This window comes from Eucalyptus grandis, chromosome 10 (assembly GCF_016545825.1).
Source record: "Eucalyptus grandis isolate ANBG69807.140 chromosome 10, ASM1654582v1, whole genome shotgun sequence".
Lineage (NCBI taxonomy): Eukaryota > Viridiplantae > Streptophyta > Magnoliopsida > Myrtales > Myrtaceae > Eucalyptus > Eucalyptus grandis.
The window spans coordinates 22497850-22520616 of NC_052621.1; the positions used below are offsets into that span (position 1 = coordinate 22497850).

Below are 22767 nucleotides of genomic sequence, written 5' to 3' on the forward strand. Positions count from 1 at the left end.
TGAAGAATTACTGTGATATGGAGTGATTATCGATAATTCAACGGCTCAACCTTAGAGTGAAGTCAGGTCTAGCTAAATATATCTAATTGGGTTTGAGCTTTCTTTTTAGTGATTTCCCCATGAAATGGTATTTGGGTTCGGTTGTGCTGTCCCCACAGCCTTTTGAAGACCTTGTATTTATCAAGATAGAGATGTATTGGCATGAAAGCAAACCAAGATGCTTATGGATCATTATTTGCATTGAGAATTTTATTCCTAGACAAGTAGAAAACCACATGGTTTTCTCCTAGAGAGAGAGCAATGTGCCTCTATAGAAGAGATTAATTTTGCACTTTCTGAGATATCGGCGATCATTGAGAAACTTGCAGAAAAGGTACTTCATTGAGCAACTTGCAGAAACGGTAGTTCACCATCCGTGGGTCACAAAATACTGCCATCAGGAATAACCGCGCAGCGAAGAACAACCACTATTCCATCGCGAATCACATATCCCTGGTCTTCTCTGTCACCTTCTCTGACGTTATCTGGATTAACAATCTGCAAATACAAGCTCAAAAGTTCAATTCTTGGACAATGGTTCGCGAGTCTCTATCAATTGTTATGACAGGAGTACATGAAAGGTACGCAAGGACTCCGATTAAAGAGCATCATCACTAGCTCAAGCTAAAAAGAGGGACCATCGCCAATTTTTCTTGTATTAAATCCATCCAAGTATCTGAAAAATTGACTAGCTAGCAAAAGATGTTCTGAGGGAATGTAAAACCCACTCCTTAGCAATAAAACTTCTTCATTTTGCTTCTTTTCGATGAAGTAGATAATAGGACTTTACTGCCTTGCTTACCGTTACATTTTTGCCAATCCTCGCATTCTTATCAACTATAGCTTTCCTTATGCGTGCATTTTCCCCAATGCCGATCGGTACACTCATGCACTTCCCATCCCCAGAATTCCCTGGAACATCTGTCTGTCATGTTTATGAAGTTATATCATCATCGTCATCGTCATCGTCATAATCATCTATATGACATTTACTGGTGAAATCACAGTTCGATATCAAAACAAAGGTAAAGAAGCAAGCATTTGTATCAGTCATCAGTGAACTAAGTAGATGTTTGCTTAAGAATGGTTGGTCGGTCAATGCAGAAGATGGAACCAAACCGAATAGTACAAACATATTCTCACAGACGTATGGATGTTTGATACTTCACACATTCGCTATATACTGCTAGAAATTCGACAGCACAAGGACCAGATGCCTCTTACTTGATAGATGTCAGACCCAATGATAACCGAGTCCTCGATAACCGCCCCGTCTTCGATCCTTGTCCTCATACCAACTACGGCTCCTGTTATTTTGCATCTCTAACTTGTACATATAACAGAAGTTAGATTTCAAAAGCAGTGAGCTGCAAGAAGGGGCTAACTTTAAATTCCTGATATAATTGGAGAAGATATTGTAATCAGCTGCTGCATTACAGATATACGATGCAACTTTTTTTTACTAAAGGAATTTGAATTTTGTCAATCTATGTCAGGGCAAGGATAAATCCTTGCTGGGAGAAAGTTTTTGGTTAATATTATTGTGAGGAAGAAAAGAAATCAGACTTCTTACATTGAGTATGCAACCGTCTCCGATGATACTTTCTGTGATTACTGAATCTGTCACGACGCTCGGAGGCAGGGACCGAGGCAGTGTGTACAAGAGAGAGTCCCTCTCAAAGAAACTGCAATATAAAAGAATGAATTTGTTCAACTGCTGGAGACAAAAACTTGGGTAAAAGCCAGAGCATAAATACAAAAAATTCAACGGGCAACATGAATCTTTACTTGAATCCCCTGTTGTATTTCTTTGTGCTCTCCATATTTGCCTGGTAAAACGCTCCGATGCTTCTCATATCCTCCCAATATCCATCGAATGGATATGCCTGAACCTGACAATTTTTCAGAGAAACATAAACTCTCCTAAATGCAGCAAAAAGAGAGACCGACAAAAGTGAGATTCTCAAACAAAACAAGTCATGAAACCTGGCGCGACCTTCATTCCAGTGGATATCGCGCCTCGTATCACTTCACTGGAAAAGTCATTCGCGCCAGGGAAACTCTCTTTTAGAAGCTTTATCATGGCATCTCTGTTGATGAGATATATTCCCATGCTTGAGAACCAATGGCAATCAAATGTGTTTTGACAGTTGGGATTTCCAGTTGACTTGTCTTTGAGATCTACCACTCTATTCTCATCATTTATCTTCAAAGAGCCAAAACCTGATCTTGGTCCCAAGCAGCATTCAGGACCGCGACGGTTATATCGGCCTCGCTTCCCAATGCAACTCCACAAGTTCCCGGTAGTCCATCCGGTAAAGATGGGCCTGGAAGGATCAGAAATTCAGTGACTGGATACTCTTCAAGCACCCACAGACATCTCCTCACAGCATCAGCATTCCCCTGAATTTTGAAATCACAGAAAATTCAGCTAAAGGTATGAAAAGCCATAACAGCTAAAACAAGTGAAGACTAACAGTTAGGGAGGTGTTAAAATTAGAATTTGAGCTTTGAGATCATAGGAAATTAGCTTCTATAAGTGATCCAAGTATAGTACATTCAATCGAATTGTAGTTTAAGATTTTTGTCATTTCGAACTAAAGCAAACACAGGAGTTCACTCTGATTTCCGCATTTCATCAGAAACAATGCTGACAAATAGTTGAAATGAATAATATAGCAGCAATCACTAGCTGGGGTGGCATCCCGTTCCTGTTCCCACACTTTATCGTTAGCATTGCTTGATGGATAAATATGATGTCATGGACTACAACAGGATGTTAATATGACTACAAAGGTTACACTGCCAGACCTGAAACCATCGCTGGTCTTCGAGGCTTTGGTAGGCAGCGATCACTTCAACGAAGCCTTCTGTCCCAAGGCCAGCGCCAGAATAAGCCCTCGAGAGGTGCGAGTTCAGGGTTGTGGAATTGAATTGGGTGAGAGCGTATATTTTGCTTATGCTGCTGTTGATGCAGTTGCTCACTACCGCATCAATGAGCCTGTAGTTGGCCGCTATCGGTATTGCCCCTTCTGATCTCCTCTTCGTCAACGGATAAAGTCTCGATTCTGAGCCGTCCCCAAATATAATCGCCGCAACACTCTAACCACACATATATACATTGAATTAGAGTTTCGCAAGAAAGTCACTCCACATTTTCATTTTCAGTGAAAAGAGGCCATCAGAACACATTCCTATAGTTCTTTTTGCTGAGTATGGAAACAGAAACCCCAGAAAAACAAGAGCCAAAACAGGGCTTTCATCGAAATCTCTGCAACGAAATGTGACCTGGTTTTATTGGAGGAAACTGAGAGATAGACTGATGATGATGCTGCGAATTGGCACAACGAATCTTCTGCGACCGTCTGTAGTGAATGCGAGGCAAGCTCGTGCCAAGTTTCGTCTTCCGCTGCAGATACACAGCATTGAATTGAGGATGCTGCATCATAATCACCATTATGACAATTGAGATATTGATGAAGAATGTAAACAGACTAGGACTAATCTTGCTGTTAAAATGCCATTTTTCACTTGTATTTGTAGTATGATAGGGTGAAGAAATGAGAGAATATTGAGGTTTCTTCCAGTTCATGACCACCTATCTGACGAAGGATCTTTGCTTTTGCATGGCCGGGGGTACTGCTTATAGCAATAACGATGAGCGTCCCAGGCTCAACAGTATCAGACTGGGAAGATGCACTTTGGCACTTCACAATAATTTATTTTTCGGTTCTGATGCTCACTTTGGTATTGTTTTTTCCTATTGCATCTAGACAAGCATGAAGAGGAAGTTTTGAGTGATGGCATGGCATGTTTTGTGCTCTGAGAGATGGGAAATGTCTTGCTTAGATTCCAATCCTCTCGGTTTCCTTTCATCTTTATTCCTTGGGTAGGATTTCATAGATGCTTTCTGTTGGGTGTGAGGAGACAGAAGGCAAGAAAATATGCTTATGCATGACCGATATCATGTGCCATACTGGCTTAGCATTATCAAGCTAATCATAATCTTTTTAAAATTCAAAAATTACAAAACCTGGTGGTTATCGTGCTGGCGAGATGGGGAGTAATGACTGTTCCACCGACACCACGTTAACATAACACGGTGGTATAATCGACGCATAGAACACTCTTGCTGAGCCCCACTCTTTTCCAAAAGAAGTCGGCCGGGGCTCGATAGAAACGAGTAAAGGCACAAAGCATCCTCAAAACCTTTTTTTTTCCTGAGGTAGGCTTCACACATCAATCGGTCCGAATCCTACTCTTTGAAATCTTGAATGAAGCCAAAATCGAGCCCTGACGAGCTTTGGAAATGCTCCCCTCCAAGCCCCATCCATTTGATATGAGAGGGCGGAGGCGAGGGGTCACGGAGCTGTCAATGCTAGGCCCCAAAGATGGGGTGGTCGGTTTTTTTATGTTGTGTTTCTCTAATTATAGGGTTTATATTACGAAAATTTTCAAACTCGCTATACTTATAATAAATTTACTTGAAACTAATTTTTGACCACCACCTAAAATTATTTTTTTGACTATAAAAATTTCATGAGTATATTGGATTAATAATGATGTTATACCTGTAATAAATAAACGGTAAAACTTTAACGGCGCTGCTGGAGAACGACCCGCTTTCGGGAAGAGACATGATCGAAATGATTATTTTTTATTCTGTTTTCGGGAACAAATTTAAGTATTTTAAGCCGTTTGATAACCGTCCAAATTTTTTTTTATTCTATAATGTAATCTGCAATGGTGACGTTGCTCGATTCTGCTCCACCAATTTCTTTTTAATTTTTAAATATTTTTCTTTTTCCTTTTTCTTCTATTCTTCTCCTTCTTCTTCTTCGTGGTTAGTCGCTACTTCCGCAATCGACCGCACTAGGGGCCGACGACCACCGAAGCATTGCCGACCCTGAGGCTAGCCTTTGTTGGGCCGACCCGCGGGGCCGGGTGAGGCTTGCCTAGCCATCGGCGAGACTCTGAGCCTCACCTAGCCACCGGCGGGGTGGGGCGGGGCTAGGCGTCGTGAGGCTTGCGTAACCTTGGCCAAGCCGAGCCTCTTCATGGGATCGGACTTGCCTTCGGCGAGCTCGCCACCTCACCCCCGCTTGGCGAGCTCACTAGACTTGTTACCTACAACCGCCGAACGGCAATGACCCGCGACGGGGCAGTGCAAACGGGCAGAGGCGAGTGGCGACGCACGGCGGCGGCGGCGCGGTGGCGAACGACAATCGCGGATGGTGGTAGATGAAGAAGAAGAAAAGAGAAGAAGAAAAAGAGAAAATGGAAGAAGACTTGATTATTGGGATTGCTCTCACTGAATGCTAATCAACTTATTATTATTATTATTATTATTATTATTATTATTGATTCTACTAAATCTATTCCCGAGAACAAATTTGTTCCTAGAACAAGGATCGATTTTTATTTATTTATTCGTAATTCTACTACAAATCTATGGCATTACAGAAAGTACCTCTATGGTGGTAAATTCTGGATTATGGCGAGTTGAAATGCCTTCATTTCTAAAAATTCGACCAATTTCATATACCTTTTCAAATCCACCAACCTGCATGAAAAATTCACATTCATTATCACCAAAGCTACAAAACAACGAGCACTACACAATACTAACTTCAAATGAAAAAAGTTTGTGCAAAGAAAGGAAAAAACACCGATAAATGTAACGTATCCAGTAGCAAAAAGAAAATGAAATTGAGAAAGGGATAGTGAAGGAAAGATCTAAGGAGATAAAAATCTATGTTGATTTTTGAAAAAGATCAGTTGCCTCATTAGAGACCAATAGGCTGAATCATATGGCCAAGTTCACATTGAAATTTGAAAGAAAAAAAACAAATAGATGTATAAAATAGGCAAAATCAGGCAAGTCATTCCATTATACAGCAGAAACCAACCATGGCCAATACAATAACAGAGGTAAAATTGATACTCAAGCATTCTTTTTCTTCACCTACTGAAGTTAACTGTTAGTGTTAGAGAATAGCTTTCCAGACCCATAATGAAAAGCGAGGAAAACCAACTTGCACACGTAACTTACCAGCATTCTTTTTAAATGGAGCTCAGTCGCAATTCTCAAGTAGAGATCCCTTCCAAGAGAATTGTGGTATGTAACAAATGGCCTGGCCTCCGCTCCACCAGCTGCTCCCTAGTCCACAAAATCGATTAAAACCATATTGTGAAAAGATGCGTAATCTGACAACACCCCCCAAAAAAAAAAAAAAAAACAAGAGAAACAAATATGCATGCCAATACAAATGAAGGCTGGTCAACTAACACATGGAGACACATATTCCATGCTCTCTCATTTCATTTGACAAAGGGTAGAGCCGATATGGAGACCAAATCCCTAATTTAGCTCCAGTTTAAAGATGAGTTAACTAGGCAGTACAAGAAGATTCTCGAGCTACTGCTTTGTGAACCAATTTGCAGTAAAAATGGAACACCATCTAAATATTAATGCTATGTGCAATAAATCTCACAGCATCTGGATATCCTATTTTCAATATGTTAGATCCTACCCATGCTGCTATACCAAAGTATTAAATAAAGTGGTCAAAATAAACGAACCAAATATAACAAAAGAAGAACTGCCACCACTATTTTGATCTTTCTTCAAAGATTTTGTCTTTGGCATAATACCAGGAAATTTCCTGCACGTTACAGTCAAGAGGTATTCACCACAAGAAAAGGACCTTAACATACAGACAAAAAACTTTTTGAAACTCAAATTATACCTACAATTGGCCGGTAATGTTGTAAATTTATTCATTTCAAACGAAAAGCCATTAAAATTATTGAATGATTAACTAAGATTCAAGATAAAAGTCAGATGTGCCAAAAATGAAGAACTAATCTAATTGAAGGCTTTTAGACTGAAATCTTCAGCATTTTGGCTCATTCATTAAAGATATAGCATATTATAGATGAACCTGATGGAAATTCTTTATGCAGTTATTCCTCAGCTTGTAGATTTTGAGAAACTAAATTATTAGAAACATGTTCACAAGTACCAAGTAATCTGGCTAACCACCTACTACTACAATCTCCTTTGTCTACCCAGAACAAAGCAAATGACATGTACACACAAAACCAACAAAAAGAAGAACACAACCTACTATTAAAGCCACAAATACTAAAATCTGATAGAGTTACATGTCACAAAGAAACAAACAAACCTGTAAGACCGGCGTCTCAACTTCAACAAAACCCGCAGATTCAACTGCCTTGCGGATTTCTGAAACAATCTACACAAGCAGGCAAGACAACCACATCAAAAAGGAGACTTTTGGCTTACTTCCTTGCCGTGGAAAATAGATATAAAGGACTCCTAATATTATGTAGAGGTTTAGAAGGCTGATGATAGATGCAATGAGCTTCAGCCTCTTTGAAATGAAAATATTACATTTGCTTCAAATTCTTCAACGTATATACTTTAACATATTTAATATGATTAATCTCTGCACTTTCACATAGCCACACCTTAGGGACCAGAAAAGGGTTCCAATTTAACTCTTATTTCAATCATAACCATCACAAAAACAAAAACAAGAAAGCAAAAAACTACAGCAAATTTTTAAAAAAAAAATGGATATATTGTAAAACCACAAGCCTTGTGCAGTTTCATTAGAACACAAACTCAAAAGGAGAAAAAAAAATTGACTGGTACCTTAAAAATTGGAAGAAATGTAGCAAAGCATGAAAATGGTTAATCATTTCCCATTTCAACCCCTGATTAGTATAATTTTTTGGCCACCTAATTATTATACCTCAACATAGTTATCATTCCATGAGCAGAGATTAACATCGTGAGCAGAGAAGTTGAAAAGCAATATTGTGCAATAAGATTTGAATATCTCTTTAGCCGTGAAAAGGCATGAAATTGTACCTTCGCTCTTTTACGAAAAATGTCAGCCACTTCCGGGTTTGCAATCATATCCACATACCTGAATAGAGATACATAAAGCAGAGACAGGTCAAGTAAACAGAACATCCACCATGCCACCTATAATCAAGCAAGTCCTTCTCACTATGGCAAAGCCTGCTTTTGCTTATCATTCTTCCTACAGCCATCCTTAGTAATGACAATTTCCTACATATTCACAAAAGTTCTAAGCTCAAAAATTGATGTTGTTTTCTCACCATACAATGCATTGGGTACTTAATAGGATGTCTCATAAGTCTGACAAAGTAATAAAGTAATAGGTGGAAGATGGCAGCTCTATGATACTTCCTCTGAGACCTCTTTGTTTAAAGAGGCAACTAGTACCAAAATTGGTGAATCAAGACCTTAGAGTAGATGGATGGCCAAGCTAACTGAATTTACAAAGATATTGTATGGACATGGATAGACAAGGCTGGGATTCTCCTATTGTCATGTAAAATCTATAACAAGCAATGATGATGCCGTTTCATTCTAGAATGCTTAGTGGTGTTGGAATGAATCTTTAAAGAGTCCTTTGCATTTCTGTTTCAATTGGGTGGGGAAAAGAAACCAATTGTTCTGATGTAGTTTCCTGGACCAAAGATGTAGTTGGGATGTGGCACTCACGATAAGACAGCAAGTGGAACTAAAAGATTTTGTTAGATTATTTGAGCTCTTATTAGCTGAAGCTGCTAATAGCAGCATACTACAATGAAGGCGGAGGTAAGTATTCTATCCTGTAATAAAAACAGTACAAATAAGCAGGAAAGCATTTTACCGTTGGCGATAGCGCTTATCCACATCTGTTAATCCGTGATATTTATCAGGAAGCGGAAGTAAGGATTTGGTAAGAATTGCAAAAGTGTTGACACACACGGAAAGCTCCCTGAAGTATAAATCATTGATAAAAACATTCAGAAGCTAGACCTCATAACAAGACATCAGAGGACAACTAGAACTGCAGATTTACCTAACCCACAATAACAAAGAAAGAAAAGGGGAAATCTTAGCAGCTCATTCCATCTATAGTGACTGATGTATATCAACTAAATGTAAACAAGAGGAATCATCGTATACCTTTCTCTGTCCGCTTTATAGTTCCATTTGCACCCACTATGTCACCAATATCTACAAGGGTCTTTAATCGCTCAAACTGATCATTTAACAGCCTCTCCTTCTCGCAGTAAAGCTAAAACAAATGGTTGGTACTTTCAATCAGTTTCTAGCCATTGTATCAAAAAGTCAAGCAATGGTAGTAAGTAGCTGCCTTACTTTTGCACTATTAAAGGTGATACAAATACTAACCAGCATATTCAAACAAAGTTTGGGGCCATCTAAGTATGAGACAAGTGATTGCAAACCATGCAAAGAAAAGAAGATTGATCTTATAAGTTTCAGTAGAAAAAGAAAAGAAAGAAAGCCATATAGCATAAGAGAATGTTAAATTATTAAAGGGTGATCTAAACTACACAGCAGTTCATTTCATCCCAGATAAGTGCAACATAAAATTTCAGTGCACCTCTATAGTTCCATTTATCTCTAGCCAGCAGATGGAAGCAAGTGCAGCTAGCCATCTATCGTACGTAGAAAGTTCAGTGTAACCAGTCAAGAAAATGAAAACAAAGATTGCATCATGCATCTTCTAACACTTCAGATGGTTTGACTTTCTGGGTCAAAGTAAACTATAACTACATACAAAGGATTTAGCATGATCAATTCAATTAAGGCATAAAAGTTCTTAATGAGGATGATCACAAGCTTCCAGAATGAACGGCTAAACATTCCTCAACTAAAACCCATCCCGCTAGCTTTTCGTCATTTCATAAACCCTCCTAACCTGTTGCATTTGGAAATAAGATCCCAAACCCACATTATTTAAGTTGTCAGGTTCCCACCTGATACCCGCAACAAGTGATGCTACTCTCTCTAATAGACATATATCCCCAACTAAAGACTATAAAGGAATAAGTACCGGATTATACCTGCCCCAATTCCATCCCTATAGGAAACAAACTCAATGCACGGGTAGCTAAATAAATAGTAGACAAGGTTGCCAAAGAACAAGAGCAAACCTGAATTGTTCCAGAATCATCTCGGAGGGTCAAAAAGGCGAGCCCCCAAACGCCGGCGCGCAGTTATTCTCCCAGCTATGGACACTTGATCTTTCTCGCTGCTCGACTCTTCGCCATTGGCTAAATGCTTATATATCTCTTGGAGCTGACTAGCTGAATGAGTCCTATCCCACTTATAGGCGTAGGGCTCGAGACCTTTCTCCCTCAATTCTTCCACCTATAGAACAGACACACCATCAATGTAGGAGGTGTGAAGTCTCCCCAGCTTTAAATTGCATTTTTTTTCGGGTCAATAAGTACTTAACAATTGTCGAAAGAGAATGAACTACTCAAGGCACTGAAAGATTCCAACTTCTCGTTCGCCGCATTCCTCATCAAACTGGTAACGGAAACCAGAATCTAATGGCGTCCTCATTATTTCTAATGGCGTTCTAGAAAGAGAAAACTACGAGAAGCAACAAAAATCGACCTCTAAACAAAAACAAAAACTTCGGTTACGAAACCGGCACCAATCCTCAGTAAAATCCTAGACACGCTCCCTCATCCCCTGCCACAATATGAATTCACAGATCTCCTTCCAAATTCATACCGACCCCAATTCCAAACGCAGACCCGCCGAGCCGATGAGCCGGACATCCCGAACGCGAGCCGGAGAAAAGGACGGACCTTTTTCAAGCGAATGGCGCGGACGGCTTCCTGTCGGAGGTGGAAGAGGAGGAGGACGCGGCCCGGCGGCCTCGGCCGGAGGCGGCGGCGGCGGCGGCGGGGGCGGCGGCGGGAGAGGGGGAGGAGGAGGAGGAGGAGCAGCGGAGGAAGAAGAGGTTGGGGCGAATGGGGGTGCGGGAGGAAGCGGCGAGGCGGAGGAGGTGCCTGAGGGGCTGCGACGATAGGGTCAGCACCTTCATGTTCAGCGCCTCCATCGCCTTCGCCGCGGCGGACTGTGTAAACTGCGTCGACCGTCGACGTCGGAAGCGAGAGCCTGCTGGCTGTCTGGTCGTCCAGGACCGTGTTTACCTCGAAAGACTTCTTAAAGGATTATCTTCTTCTTCTTTTTCCTTCTTTTCTTGTTGATTTTAATTTACCCTCAAGTTTCAATAAATATTTGAGAAAATAACACGAATGTTCTATGAACTTTGATTTAATATGTAACGTGATCCCTAAACTTTTAATTTATTCCGTAAACCTTAAACTTTAGCTCATGTGTAATATTATCTCTAAACTTTTGAATTTGTTCGATGATGTCTCTTAATTTTTTGTGTATGTTCAGATTAATTTATAATCATTGAACATTTTTATATAATTTAAAGGTTATATTGAATATAAACCAAAAGGTCGATGATCGCATTAAACAAATTAAAAGTTAAGGGATCACATTACATATTAAGTTAAAGTTCAAAAATTATTTGCATCATTATCCCTGAATATTTCTCGAATCTTGAGACTCATTTTTGTTTCATTATAAAGATTCTCATGTATGTGTCACGGGCCGATCGATTGGAATCGTGACCACGCGGCGACTTGGGCAACTTTGGATCACCCAAGCCAAGCCTTGCTCGATCAGCGCTCACTTGCTCGCTTACCCGGATCGTTGAGAGAGAGTTTAGAGAGAGAAGCTTTGAGAATGAATGGAACTTTGATATTTCTGAAATGGATTGGATGATTACAAATGAATGAGGACACCCCTTTTATAGTTGAGGGCCTCGGATTACATCCGCGATCTACTTCTCTCTACTTTCATCCAAATGGGCGAGATCGCACCGCCTCAACTACCGACATAATATCTAGCTACCATCTACCGACATAAATAACGGTGCAGAAAACTAGAAGGTGACTCAATGACGGTTGCGCCCGCCCTTGCAATGTTCGAGGAGAAGGCTCGGTGGGAATCCGAGTGACAGCAGGAGGTCCACGGGCGAGTTGGGGTCGACTCTGGGGAACCTCTCGGGTCGTCCATCTTTTGGCCCGTGACATTCTCCCCCACTCAATCGAGCGACGTCCTCGTCGCTCTCAGCTTGACGGGTAGCCTTGCGGGCTTTGGCCCGATCTCTCTTGTGCTTGTTTCTCTTCACTCGGACGCTCACGAACGAAGGGCCGCATCCTTCTAGGATGAAGTCGGACTTGGTGCGCGGCTCAGTCTTTGGCTTGGACGGAGCACGCGGTGCGCACTCAACCTCGGGGAAGAGCGCTTGGATGGGCATGTCATGAGTCGGAGTAGGATCCAACTCGACCTTCGGCTTGACCTCGGACAGCTTGTTGATGCGCATGACAGCCTTCAAGCTCTTGTCAAGGCGTCGAATCGACGCGATGGTCTTGGTGTCGACCACCCCTTTGATCATGGGGATCATCGACGGGCATTTTTGGTCGAGGATCATCATGCACTTCGTCCTCATGTCGATCATGGCTCCCACACTCTCGAAGAATTGCATGCCAAGTATGAGGTCATAATCATCAAGAGGGATTACCTCACGCCATTCGTCCCTTCCATCCGCCGATCTTGACGTCCACGTCGGGTGTGCTCCTACGCCATGGAAGTCGCCCGAATTGATTGGCTTGTACGACTTCCTGATGGCTCCACGTGAAGTCCCAAGGCCTTGCAACCTCGGTCGACATGAACATGTTGGATGCGCCGGTGTCGACCAAAGCGTAGAGCGTTCGGCCGCCCACTTCGACCTCCACAAAGAACATGTCAGTGTTTGGAGCGATTCCTTCTTCTTTGGTTGGCGATCGGGCTTGGACCGAGTTGATCTTCCTCACAGCTCCAATCTGGATCTGCCACTTGTCTTCTTTGGGCTCCTCCTTCTCTTCCTCAAGGGCAAGGAGGGCATTGATTCGACCCTTCTTCGGGCACTTTTGGGTCCAGTGTGGACCTTGGCAAATGAAACAAGGAGAAGGCGGGGGTTGATCGAACCTACTTGCGTAGTCCGTCGGTGGTCAACCCCTTTGGAAGGATGGCTTGGAAGTTCCTTCTCCCCATGCTTTGGCTCGGCCGCCTTGATCGGGCATGCCTCGGGGAGTGCTCCGTGCTTCATCCTCGCAAGGTCGATCCGACCTCCAATCCCTTGGTCAACTCCTTTGGTCGGTCTTGGTGAGGTCAACGAGTGATTCGGCCACGCTCAGCGCACGCGCCAGGCTACTCACATCCCGCCGCTTCAACTCGAGGTGTGCCCATGGCTTGAGTCCATCCATGAACGCTCCGAGAGCCTCCTCTTCGCTCAGGTTGCGAATCTGGAGTTTGAGCTCGGTAAACTCTTTCACATACTCTCAGATCGCGCCTCTTTGTTCGAGGCGATAGAGCTTGCTACAAGCCTCTTGTTGAGCGAACTCGGGGAAAAAGTAGTCCCGGAACTCTCGCACGAAGTCGTCCCATGTGCACACGGGATCGGCGCCGCGTCTAATCTCGTCACACCTATTGCGCCACCAAAGCATTGCCGTATCAGACAAGAACATAGAAGCGGTTCGTACCTTGATCGACTCGTCATGTATGTTGACAAGTGCTAAAGTATTGCTCCATGCTCTAGACGAGTTGTCCACCTCCTTGGCGGATCGTTCGCCTTTGAACTCTTTCGTCTTTGGCACCTCAAGTTTGGGCACCGCTGGTTCGGCACAAAAGACCATTGGTAATGCTCAACTTGCACAGGGCGAGCTCGGTCTTGAGCTCTTGGATCTCGGCCTTCATGGCTTCGACCTCGTCCCTACGCGGAGCTTCTTCCTTGACCACTTGGACGCGCTCCTTCAACACATCGATCAATGCTTCAAGGGCTTCGTCCTTGTCGTGTAAGGGCGCGGTAGCTTCGTTGAGGCATGACATGAAGTCTTCACGAAGCGAACTCTCGACCTCCATGATCCGATCTCGCACATCGTCAAGACCTTCCATGAGTTCGAGCACGGCGCTCCGGACCTTCCCGATCTTCTCATCGAACGCAGCTACGACATCCATCGAGGCGTCTCTTTTCTTTGCTCAGCCGCAGTTCTCGTTGACTTGTGCGGCCTCTCCAACCATGACAGCTTCTTGGCTCGACATTCCTTCGAACGGTTGGTGCTCCTTGATCTCTCGAACGAATCTCTCTTTTGCTCTGATACCACTTGTCACGGGCCGATCAATTGGGATCGTGACCGCGCAGCGACTCGGGCAACTTTGGCTTTTGCTTTGATACCACTTGTCACGGGCCGATCGATTGGGATCGTGACCGCACAGCGACTCGGGCAACTTTGGATCACCTGGCCAAGCCTTGCTCGATCGGCGCTCACTCGCTCGCTTCCCGGATCGTTGAGAGAAAAGTTTAGAGAGAGAAGCTCGAGAAGGAATGGAACTTTGATATTTCAAATGGATTGGATGATTACAAATGAAGGAGGAAACCCCTTTTATAGTTGAGGGCCTCGGATTACATCCGTTGATCTACTTCTCTCTACTTCTCATCCAGCGGGCGAGATTGCACCGCCTCAACTACCGACATAATGTCTAGCTACCATCTACCGACATAAATAACGGTGCAGAAAACTAGAAGGTGACTCAATGACGGTTGCGCCCGCCCTTGCAATGTTCAGGGAGAAGGCTCGATGGGAATCCGAGTGACGGCAGGAGGTCCACGGGCGAGTTGGGGTCGACTCTAGGGAACCTCTCGGGTCGTCTATCTTTTGGCCCGTGACATATGTCTGACTCATGTGAGCCTCATGCATATGGATCGTTGAATCGAGTGAATTTCACTTTTAATGTCTTTTTGGCATGCTCATTTCACGATAAACTAGCTTTGAAAGGTACTTTTTTTTTTTCATTTTCGATAATTTTTCTAAAATGATCTTTCGAAATTCACTTCAATCCCCATAATAATGTCACGGACCGGCCGAACACCCAAGGGGCCGCCGTGGGCTTGAATAACCCACGTCACTATACTCAAATCTAAGATCTCAAAACTCAATACTTAAATTAGTAACTCGCGTTATTTATTTTTAACAATACGTGATATCCAAACTTTTGACTTGACTAATCTAATACCTATAAAAACCACCCATCTATCCGCATTAGTATGATTTCATCTACAAGGTAGCGAAAAGCTATTCGAATGTAGGATCCACCATTCAAATGCGGGATCCGCCACACCTAAATCAAGCATTTAATCACCAATTTGGATCTTGGGGTCGAATTTTATCATTCATAGTAACTAGTATTTATAGACCATTGAACAAAATCACTTTCCGTTTTTTTACATCAATAGCATCACAAAAGCAAGTAGACTTGTATATGATGTGTTTAATAACATTTATGTTTCATGAAACAATTTTTAAATTTTTTTAGAAATAATTATTTTCTATATGTATTCCCTAGAATAGTTTCTCAATAAAACAACGGGTTTAGTAAATACACAAAATTTCTACCTTTAAAATAAAATAAAATAAAAAGAATAGGAATGTGTTTGGTATGACCCACAAGTTTTTTGTAACGTAAATTTTTTAATTTTTTAATTTTTTTAGATTTTTCTTCTTCTTTTTCTCGTTTCTTTTCCTCTCTTCTTCTTCTTCCCTTTAGCTAATCGTCAAAGTGGCAACAGAGATGGCCGACAAAGAAGCAATGACGAACGGCAAGTGGCCGCATGCAATGTGCGGCGAGGGGTGACAACTGGTGGCATGCGAGGTGGCGAACAGTGGTGGGTGATGCGCAAAGAAAGAAGAAAAAGAAAAGAAAGAAAATTGCTTATTTGTAGAAATCTCTTAAATAATAAGCTAGTTTTTTCTACTTCTTGTTCCTATTCCAAATTTATTCTCTTACCACTTTTTTTATTCCGAGAAATAAAAAATTAACCGATATCACTAAACGAAATTCTATTCTTTTTTTCTATTTTGGGATCAAAAGAACAAAAAAAATGTTACCATGTAGATCCCTAGCTGTAGGTCCAAACAAATTCGGGAAGGTATGATGGGCCGCTGGGGTGCCTCTCTGCCAATGGACTAAGAAAGCCCAAACCTCTAAGATGACGAGGGAATGCAATAGCCGTTGAGACAAGCCCAAGAGAGCTTCATATGGCCCATGGGATATTGCAACTCGCTAGGAGTTGGGAAAATCAGCATCATGAATCAATGTAGCTTTGGTAAATATTCGTGAGACAAAGAGACTGTCACGACCGATTGAGATTTAATGGGCACTTTGAAAAGTACACATGAGATTGGGTAATCGTATCTTATTTATTATCAAAACAAAAAGGATGCTGTCATTTGAGACCATTGCTAATCAATTGACTCTAACAAACCATGTCGGCCGAGTTTAACACGTTATAATCCTCTCCCTCTTCTCCCACCTTCAACTTAAGTGGTAACCCTATTGCTATATTCTTCTTGTCATCTTTCACGTGGTTCGACCTAGTCCACACAGACATCAAAGCAAAAATGGATAAAAACTAGATAGAGGACGGAGAAATTGGTTTAAAAAAATAATGAAAAAGAAACGGCTTGGATCACGGGCCAATTCATGTGAGATGAAGACAAATGATCCATCTTTTTTTGTGTTGAAACTTTTCCAGCTTCCCTTTGTCTTTTTGACGCGGTTCATTCGGTGATGGGTAGGTAAGATCTAGATTGGTTTGGCTCTTATTAATTAATTATTGGTTTGTTTTGTTACAAGATTAATGGTTTGAAACATGAAAGTAAAGAGTCTCTCCGTGCTTTGACCATTGACCCATAAAAGGGTTCTTTTTTTTTTTGGTCGGAAAAGGGTTCTTTGACTAGCCCTAAATTTTTTGAAGAAATTTCAGGAAGTTGGGCTTGTCAACGTCGGGTCTCTTTTAAGGCCCGGCCCAGATCGGCAAGGCTCGATGTTAAGTGATTTGAGTGTGAATCTACTAACTTATTTATCTTCGTGCTTGACCATGATTAATTAGCAATCGCAATAAGTTAGTAGATGAATGCTGGAGTATCACATAATTGTTTATCTCTTTTGAAAGTAAAGATGAAAGCACATGTTAAATTTGGAAAAAAAAAAAAAGGCTCATTACTTCTCACGATGATATGTACAAATGCATTGATACAACATTTGTCACTTATGTGTTCAAATCCTCAAAGCTAAAATAGTTTAATTAAGTATGCACATTTAGTGATTAATATAAAGTAAATTAGAAATGCGGATTTGGTTATGGTAATTTTTAACTTTCAATTTGATATAACTCATCCAACCAACCAATTTCTTTGTTCAAATTTAATTTCTCTATCGTGAAAACATATCTTAATTCGATAGGACAACTATGCTTACAAATAAGAGTTAGTGGGCACTGATGTAGTTACACATAATCTTATATTTGAATAAAAGTTTTCGCTGTTTACTAATATACGTAAGAGACTATATTGAAAATAAACCATGTTCACGAATAGTATAATTTAAAATACTATTTCTAGTTTATACTTTTTTAAGTTTAAAATTAAATAAGAGGTAAAATCTTGATGTACCCACTTTTACCAATTTTTTGACATTATTCTTCTTTTTTTCAAACTTACAACTCAATAACAGATAAATCTTCACATAATTTCTCTTTATTTATTTTCTGAGTCCAGTAAAAAATAGAAACTAGCAGATGACAAATTATTAAGGCTAAAAAGTTACTGATCGAATGTGCGCCACATGGCAAACACAAAGACAAAGTGAAGTGCAACGTTGGGAGCACTAGAGTTAACAATTTCTCGATTCCGATATTTTACTATATATAATTAGATGTGAAGGAAATTTGTTTTAGAGAATGACCCACCTCTACCTACTCTCACTGCAAACTCTAGAAAGATTTCAATTCATATAGGCATTAAAAGTAGGCAGTAGTTGTTATGAAACAAATTAAGGTTATGGAAACGTGAATCACCTAAAAGGTCAATGATGAACTAGATTGCTATTTCCTCAAATTATTAAATTACTACAAAGGTGACTTTTATAGTCTAGTGGAACAGAATCGAGGAGGCACATTCCGTTACTAGAACTCTACTCAACTTTCATAGATAAAGTTTGGTAACTGCATGAGCCCAGTCAAGATCGATTTTTCTAGCTCAAGCTTGCTTCCCTTGAAACATTTATATGGTCAAGGACACCTGAACTAGATTAGGTTCGACTTGGAGATTAGAAAACATATATATATATATATATTGTAATTGCTATTCAAACTTGAAGTCACCATTTTTTCCAAAAATTAGCATGGCTTATATTTTCTTGCAAAACCACTATCAATTATCGATCACTCAATTAGGTTTGTGAGGACTCGACAAATATTTGCAGCCAATATGCTCAATGACACAATTTTTTAAAACCCAAAAAAATCTAATCAAGTGCAAATATCTCTCTCCCTCTCTCTCTCTCTCTCTCTCGTTGCCACATCACCAACTGCCACCATAGACCACGGCGGCAAAACCCCTCCGCCACCACCAAAACCGACAGCTCTGCTGCCCGGGGCGACCTCCCCAAATGGAATGGCGTCCTTGTACTCTCCTAAAGTTGAGAACATATCGGAATTCATCTTTATATGCTACGTGTACAATGGAATTCCTTCACAGCTTTCATCATTGCCTATATTCGAGTGCAATAAGTAAAAGGTCGAGAAGGAGCGTGAGTACGTTTTATTAATGAATTTTTTCCCCATTATTTAGTTTGACTGGCCTCTGATGACCAGCATGTGAAGGCACCACCAGTCAAGATTGATACTCGGGGCCGGGAACGTAATCTGCGTCTAGATTGAGCCATCATGGCTCAACAGTCCATCCAAATTATGCAACACATGCCTAGCTGGGAAAGTTCCATGATTCTGGTTTTCTCAGAGCACTATCTCATGCTCGTGTCAAGCCCTAATTCAAGGGTACTACTATTCAAGATTCGCCTGCGGAGCGGCTCGTAGCGAACTGGTGTAGCAGTTGACAAGTCAATTTAATGCGGCACTAACATGCCAAAAAAGCATATGTCGTTTGCTGCCGAATGAGAGAACATGGAGCCCGTGACTCTAAATTTGCTGTATCTATCCTACATGGCATGGGAAAGTTACGTAATCTGTCTCTCTCGACCTCTCAATCGTATATCTTTGACCTCTCTTGTAGTTCTATTGCACTCGCCACCGAAAGACTCCCTCTCCCTCCCCTCCCTCTCTCTCTCTGTGACATTTTCTTCATTGTTTATGTTTGACCTTTCTTATTATGCTTTCTACGTTTTCAAGAAAATGCATGCATGAAAACAGAAGTCAAAATCACCATAGTTGTATCGCACACACCAGCGGAATAAATGCAAAGAGCGGACTAAAAGGGATGCATGGGGTCATCTCTTTTGTTGCTGCAAGATTCATAATTTTTAGAAACCCTAAATCACCTGAATGAAAATCAGAGGTAACACTAGACGATGGTTCTTTGTATTTCTCCAAGACAAATGTGTTTTCTTTTTTTTATCCATCACGAGCATGCAGTGGCCCCAAAAAAGGGGAAAGGGAAATTTTTTAAACAAAGGAAGAGAACAAGTCGCTTTCACGGTGGACATGGGTCTGACTTTAAAGTCATATCTATAATTAGTATTTTAACTAATTATTCCTGGTAATGGTGTTGGGAAAAGGAAAGGGTATTCGCAATTTGCTGGTATATACAGCGGTGGACGCCTTGTTTCTGGCAATTATTGAAAGAGAACGCAAATGGGTTCTTACTCATTCATCCACCCACCAAAGAGAATAATATACATAGCCAAAGGGAACCCCGTTTAATTATTGAACCAAGGGCCATCTGAAATACCAATCACGGCCACATCCTCGATAGACATTTTGAGCGTGCCGGGTGTATATGAGTTCAATATATATCGATCCTTATATCACATCAGCAGTACATGAGACTCACCAATATCAAGGATTCTAACACATTAAGTTCACATCCACCGGGATCATTTAAGGACCATTTAGTGGGGTCTCTAATCTTTTTTCTTCATTATCATTTGGATTGCCGTCAATCAAACCCTCAAGACCAAGAACCACAGTCCGACACCTGGCTTTGGAGCGCAAAAAGGCAGAGAAATTGCGCCTAGCCGATGTTTAGTCAATTCACTCCCGTGTGGACAGGATCAATCTTAGGAAAAGCGCATTATGTTCATGTTTTTCCAAGACATGTTTATCAAGGTGTGGACCTCATATAGTGCTCATTATTTTTGCCAAAAATACAAAAGTATGTGGTCGGCTCAATATGTCATGATTTTAGGCAATATCTTCTTCAAATATATATATATATATATATCACTGCATACAATAACCATAATCAAAAGGCAATGTGACGACAGTTTTCTTCCCTTTAATAGATTGACAATGGACCCCTTGGCTTTCCACCCCATACTTTTCCCAACTTTCCACTCGGTGGAGATGGAAGTTGTCCCATGGTACTTTTCAGCTTAGTTGATTTCTCTGTGTTTTGGCTTAACACAGGCTAAGCATCTTCTGGGTAGTGATCTTTTCCGGATCATGTGCCATGGGTCATGGCTTTATATATGACCACAAGTATCTCGCATTGTTTCTAGAGTTTCAATGAGTTCATACACGAATAGGTTCTCTTCTGTTATAGACTTAAACTTTTGAATTAGATATCTTTACATCGTATCCAAGTCAAATTTCGCCCCAAATTTGTTTTGCATGTGCGACTCCTCACTCGTCAATTCCAAGCCTTGTTGTCCATCTAATTTGTACATAAGAGGAGGCGTTAAATTATCATATATTATCGTCATTCAAGTTTCAATGACTCTTATATACATGTGGTTTCTCTTTACTAATAAATTTATAATTTATAATTATTGTTTCTTTTGAGTGTGGTATATAGATTTTTATCCCTTGCAAAAAAGTTGCATATCTAGAAAGTTCTCTTTCTCTTATTATAATTAATTCAGAACATTACTAAAAGTAGAGAGAAAGAGAGAGAGAGAGGTTGACTGTGAAAAGCCGAAAGCTTTGGATTATTTATAATGAGAGGCATTTTGTGACAACACTAGCGTTGCCTTTGCTTTTATTTTTCTATTAGGGGCATCCAAATCTTTCTATTTAATCCTCATTGATGCTCGCAAAATTTACCACGTATATCAATCAAGTCCCAAGCCTCAAGATGTCTAACACAAGTAGGCCATAAGAATTACTTCAAGTGAGAGATATCATGAAATACGAGATTTGTCTAATCGCATCTTAAATAAGCGCTTAACTAACCATCATATATAAATTCCCACCCACATGCAGGGTCGAAAAATTCAACATTGACTCGTTTAGGTACCATCTAACTAAGGAGAAAATTACCCAATCAATAATAAACATATTCTGTAAACGTCAATTTAGTTATAAACTTTTCAATTTTGTTAATTACTAAATCTTTGCATGAAATACCAATATAGCAATTCCAATCAATTTTCTCGAGAAATCACCAATGCCACAATGACCATGTAGGACAGCTGATGATGACTGGACCGCTATAAATCAGCAATTTCCGATGAAGATTGACTAGAATGACTATATTGGGATTTCATGCATATATTTAGGACTGGAAAATTTAAGACTGAATTAATATCCATATAATATATTTAGGACTAATGGGACAATTTGCCCTCTAGCTAAGCATGTCTGAATTGTGCTCAACCGTATTTTCTCCATAAACAGTTTAACATTGTCTAGACACAAATAATAAACATGATCTTTATAGGTTGACCCTTCAGCCCGTTTATAAATTCCTAGCTAAGTTTAATTAAATGGCATCTGTGATATGTTATTGTACTTATAGACATATTTTACACGCTTCTTCAAGAGAGTTTACCTTGTAAAAGTATTAAATGTGTCATACCCCGTAACTTATTCAATAAAACATCATGTCTTAGTTTTTAAAGATACGACTCGATAACGATAACTAATAGATGTGTCGTATTCAGATTAGACTTAAATTTGACATAACAATATGTCGTTGGTTTCATTAAAATTCTTCAGAATAGCATTTGGATTTTGTCCTTTGCCTTGCCAATACAAATAGAGAATCGGCAGGTCGTGGCCATGCGTGGCAGGCTATTCGCAAGTGTCCGCGCATGCTATCATAAGATTATACAAATGGATCTCATTCCTTTTTGCTCTTCATCATCTGCCAATCATGGATGATTTTCTTTGTAAAAATCAATGGTCGGTGCGTGACGATAGGAGCGAACGACCGACGGAATAAAATAAACATATGAATATCTCGACCGGATATGCGTTTACTCAAATTTTATTGCGTTCCAAGACATGTCCCTAATGAAAGCCATCAAAATCAAAGTGTATGACCACAGATATATTGGTGCCTGTGCTCGACCCTATTCCTATCAATCATTATCGCTCATTGCATGCCAGTTGTTAGTACTTACAATTTTGCCTCCATCAAGCCTTTGGCCTTGAGCTCGACACATTCACTGAGCCCTTTTGGCCTACTATGACACTTGTGTCAACAAATCTTGAAATTGTCATTTAACTTAGTTATTGAAAAATGATAAAATAAAGGAGAAAAAGAAGAAGGAAGTAATTTTCATGCTTTAATCCTTCCAAGGTTTCTATCAATTGTCTAGAAATATAAGAAGCGTTAAAATTTGTCATTATATATAGGGTAGTATCACAAAAATCTCAGACTAGCAAATGTAGACACCATCGTAGCCACATCTTCCAAAACGTCAATCCACTCGAGGGTTTTGTCGAGTACGATAATTCCAAAGGAGGAGCGATGGGAAACTTCGTTCTGATCTCTGCAGCC

The 22767-nt window shown here is 40.6% G+C and overlaps 1 protein-coding gene across 1 annotated transcript; it reads right to left on the minus strand.

The window, feature by feature from the left end:
- Positions 1-211: 211 nt before the first annotated feature.
- Positions 212-11041, minus strand: LOC104451961 (inactive glucose-1-phosphate adenylyltransferase small subunit 2, chloroplastic). Its single transcript, XM_039302907.1, is given in 20 exon segments — positions 212-537; positions 842-964; positions 1264-1362; positions 1613-1724; positions 1828-1931; positions 2036-2265; positions 2268-2321; positions 2324-2364; positions 2366-2442; positions 2851-3141; positions 5510-5602; positions 6092-6199; positions 7230-7298; positions 7940-7997; positions 8754-8861; positions 9034-9164; positions 10048-10090; positions 10092-10264; positions 10714-10742; positions 10745-11041. Coding segments are annotated over 20 exon segments (2283 nt in total). The 5' UTR covers positions 10968-11041; the 3' UTR covers positions 212-420.
- Positions 11042-22767: the final 11726 nt, after the last annotated feature.